At 61.3% G+C, this 3,697-nt stretch overlaps 1 protein-coding gene across 1 annotated transcript; it reads left to right on the top strand.

Moving 5' to 3' along the window:
* The first annotated feature begins 269 nt into the window (after positions 1-269).
* On the top strand, positions 270-3,128 carry LOC139042834 (ral guanine nucleotide dissociation stimulator-like). The gene is made up of 6 exons (XM_070503383.1): positions 270-561; positions 1,005-1,079; positions 1,666-1,698; positions 2,074-2,195; positions 2,401-2,492; positions 2,827-3,128. The coding sequence occupies exons 2-6, from the start codon at positions 1,062-1,064 to the stop codon at positions 2,886-2,888; spliced, it is 327 nt and encodes a 108-aa protein (XP_070359484.1). The 5' UTR covers positions 270-561; positions 1,005-1,061; the 3' UTR covers positions 2,889-3,128.
* Positions 3,129-3,697: the final 569 nt, after the last annotated feature.

The following is a 3,697-nucleotide window of genomic DNA, read 5'->3' as shown; positions in this document are numbered from 1 at the left end:
GCCTGTAGCTGGCACGGGGAGCAGCCTCTCCCAGTGGGTCCTTGAGCCAGTCACTGCCCCTCTGGGGGCCTCCATCTCCTCCTCTGGGAAGTGGAGGGAACTGATCAGTGGTGCAGGCCTCCCAGCGAGGTGCTACCATCCAAGGGAGGACAGGAACGCAAGGAGATTTGTGCCGGCTCCTCCTCGAGAGGTGAGGGGAGAGCAGTGATGACACGCAGATGACTCTGAGTCCTCAGGAGACTCCTGGAAGCAGGTGACGTTCTCCTCACACTTTTCAGCTGAGGAAAGAGGGCCAGGGAGGCCTGGGCAGGCCCAAGGTCACACAGGGCTGAGTCCTGGAGCTGGGACTGGTCTAGAATCAGAGCACCCTGGAGGTGGGAGCAGCAGAGGCAGCAGGGGACTGGAGCCGATGGCCAGGGTCTGAGATCAGGGGCCTTGGGGGACATGCGGAGGGGAGTATGGGCGCACTGACCCTGTCCTCGGCCCCGACAGGAGGCGACCTCCGTGTTAAAGACTGCAGAGAGGGCCCGCCAGGGAGCCCAGGAGAGGCAGCGACAGCAGGTGAGGGTGACTGTGGGGGAGGGGCCTAGGAGTCAGAGGAGAGGGGGCTCCCCCTCCCAGCTGGAGACCTCCCTCAGGAGAGGGGCCTTCCTCCTCAGGCGAATCTGCTGTGGCTGCCAAGCATGACGGGCCTGCAGTGGCAGTGAGCAGGAGGAGGCCTGGAAGGGCTGGCAGCAGGGCAGATTTGGGGTGGGGAAGGGCAGGGGCCACTGCCCCTGGGAGGGGCCAACAGCCGGCCCTGGGACTTGACTGATGGAGTTTGGTGTTCCTGGCGCGGAGCGGGGGAGGGAATTGTGTGTGTTGGGGTGTCCCGAGGATCCTAGGCTGCTCTGTGTGGGAGCGTGGGGTGGGCAGCAGGCTGGGCTGAGGGGTTTCAGGGGAAGGTTCATGGGGGCACCTGAGAGCGGGAGCTCATCGCCATGCCCATCCCGATGGCGGCACAGGGTGTCGTCCCCTCCCTGGTGACGTTCTTCCATTCCCTGGAGCTGCTGGACGCTACGATGGAGGATTATGTGGAGGTGAGTGAGCCCGGAGGTGGGTCCGGGGGCTCAGGCTCCTGAGGGTGGGGAGGAGAGAGTCCTGTCCTGAGCCCTGAGCTCTCTGCGTTTGGCAAAGGTCCTCTCAGCAGGGCCTCCAGCCTCGTGTGGGAGTTGGGGTGTCAGGCCCATCTCCCCAGTGGGTGATGCAGGCTCTGCATAAGCCACCGTCCAGGTTCCCTGGGCTGATGAGGCTCAGAGCTGCCTGACTGTGTGGCCGCAGGAGGTGGTGTCTGAGCTGGACTCAGCGTCTCCCTCTGGCCCTGCCAGTGAGGGAAGAGAAGTCGGGCCCCTCCCAGTCAGGAAGCACATCAGAGGCTGAGCTGTCCCTTCCTGCCTGAGGCCTGAGTCTCCCCACGTGTCATCAGAGAGGGTTGGGTCACAAGGTCTGTTGCCTCAGTTGCTCTGCGCCCCCTGCTCTGGAGCCCAGAGACTGGCCCAGGTCCAAGTCCGGGCTCTGGATGGGCCTGCCCACTGGCAGTAGTGCAACATTGCAAGAGGTGTGGACGGGGGCTAGTGCTGGCCCCAGGGGGCTGTTTCTGATGGACTGCGGCTGTCTGCTTTCCAGGGCAATGTGCTCAACTGTCGGAAATGGAATGAGGTAAGCGGCTGCGGCCTCCCGGTGGGGAGGGTGGGGGTTGGAAATCAGAGACCCCCCCCCGCAGTGGGCAGGACCCCCTCTGGCCCAATCCCCAGGGTGGAACATTTATTTGCCCACTTCGATATACAGAGCTAGGGATCCTATGGCATTGGCGGGTGGGGGAAGGGCTGGCATCAAAGACTCCTTCCTGGAGGAGGAGCTATTTTGGGCCAAGTGTGAGAGCAGGCAAGCCCTGACTGGAATCGCAGGGAGGGAGGGCTCCCAAGTGGGCAAAGGCCCCAGACTGGCCCCTTGCCCCCTTCCTCACCCCCTCCACGAGCCCTGCAGGGTCCCCCACTCAGGCCCTGTGGGCATCCTGTGCTTGCTCTGTCCTAGCAATTCAAACTGATGGACGAGATCGAGCTGCTCCAGGAGGCTGCAAATCTGTACACCGTGCAGCCCGACGAGCACTTTGGGGCCTGGTTCCAGGCCGTGGAGCCCCTGAGCAAGGAGGAGAGGTGAGTCGGGTCAGGAGTTGGGGGAGGGCAGGGCAGCCTCTCTCTGCTGACCAGCTCCAGAGCCCATGGCCGTTGCTCCATGGTCAGCCCCTGATCTGACTGCATGGCGACCCCTGGGGCCCTTCGACCCCAGCTGCTGGCAGGCTCCAGGACGCACATGTGATGTGTGGCTCCTGAGAGCTCCCAGCTCCGCTCTGTCCCGTAGCTACAGCCTGTCCTGCCAGCTGGAGCCCCGATACCACTGGGTCAGAAAGATTCGACTCTTCTTCAAAGGCAAGAAGAACCGCTCAGGCCAGAGTGAGTGTCCAGACCGGCAGTGGCTGAAACCATGGGCTCAGGAAACATTCAGGCTGAGCGTGGGCCTGGGGAGGCAGACAGCTGGCCCTGGGTTCCAGCTCCACTGCTGAGCAGTCCCGTCCTGGGCGATTGCACTCACGTTTCTGGGACTGGTTTCCTCCTCTGTGAAGTGGGTGACGCTAAATATCAGCCCCTGTGTCAGGGACAGATGGGGTGCTGTTGGCTGACTGAGCACTGAGCACAGGGCTGGAGCACAGAGCGCAGTGGGGGCCGGGATGCGGTGTGCACTGTGGTTCCAGGGCAGGCCGCTCAGGAAATGCCTCTCTTTCTCCAGACACCAGACCCCCAACCAAGGGCCCAGTGGTGGTGGTCGATGACCCTCCTGAGACCAGCTGAGCTACAGCGGGGACACAGCGTTGATACTCAGGGTGCACAGGGCCACCTCCCCTGATTCTGATGAGGAGAACTTTGTGATCCGTTTCTTGGGGTCCCCTGTTGGCCACGAGGGAAGGCACCAACCCCTCTTCCCCCTCCCCCCTTTTGCCCAGCACCTATTTCCCTATTTGGCGGGGCCATATTTTGTTGTCAATGGTAAATGCTCCGTTTGAGTATTATATTAAATTGTTGCTTCTTTCTAATCCTGGGAGTGGAGGTGTGAGTCTTTCGCTCGCAGCGCTCATGGAAACCAGATCCAGAAACTCACATTCCTCCTCGAATTTAGAAATCTCCCAGAGTGAGCGGCTCAGTTTATGTGGAGAAGGGAGAAGTGCCAGTCCCCTCCCTGGCTACTGAAGGACGTGCCCAAGTGCCCCTCCCGCCGAGAACAGGATCATTGCAGTGTGGTTCACCCTGTCCAGGAGCAGAGAGGGCCCCTCCGACCTCTTGGGACTAAGCGGTTGGAGGCGTTTTCTCAGGCAGAGCCACAACCACTAAGCTGGGCGTGTCTGTCAAACTAGCACGTGCCTGTCCCTAGCACACGTCCTGCCCAGGACAGTGGCTGCCTTTCGACACTCTGCCGGAAGAGGGAACATTTTCCCGGTTTCTCTTGCACACAGATTAGGACCTTGTTTTCTGATTCAGTCTCCGCAATGGCTTCAGCTCTAAGTGGGGAAAATACCGTCAAAAGCTCAAAACGTGCACATAGAGAGGACGAGGCCAGAGGAAGGTCCTGTGGACATGGACCATGGGCAGGCAGGACTCTTCCT

Source organism: Equus asinus, unplaced genomic scaffold (genome assembly GCF_041296235.1).
Source record: "Equus asinus isolate D_3611 breed Donkey unplaced genomic scaffold, EquAss-T2T_v2 contig_1, whole genome shotgun sequence".
NCBI lineage: Eukaryota > Metazoa > Chordata > Mammalia > Perissodactyla > Equidae > Equus > Equus asinus.
The sequence above is the reverse complement of the archived record's forward strand: the minus strand, read 5'-3'. Positions and strand labels throughout refer to the sequence as shown.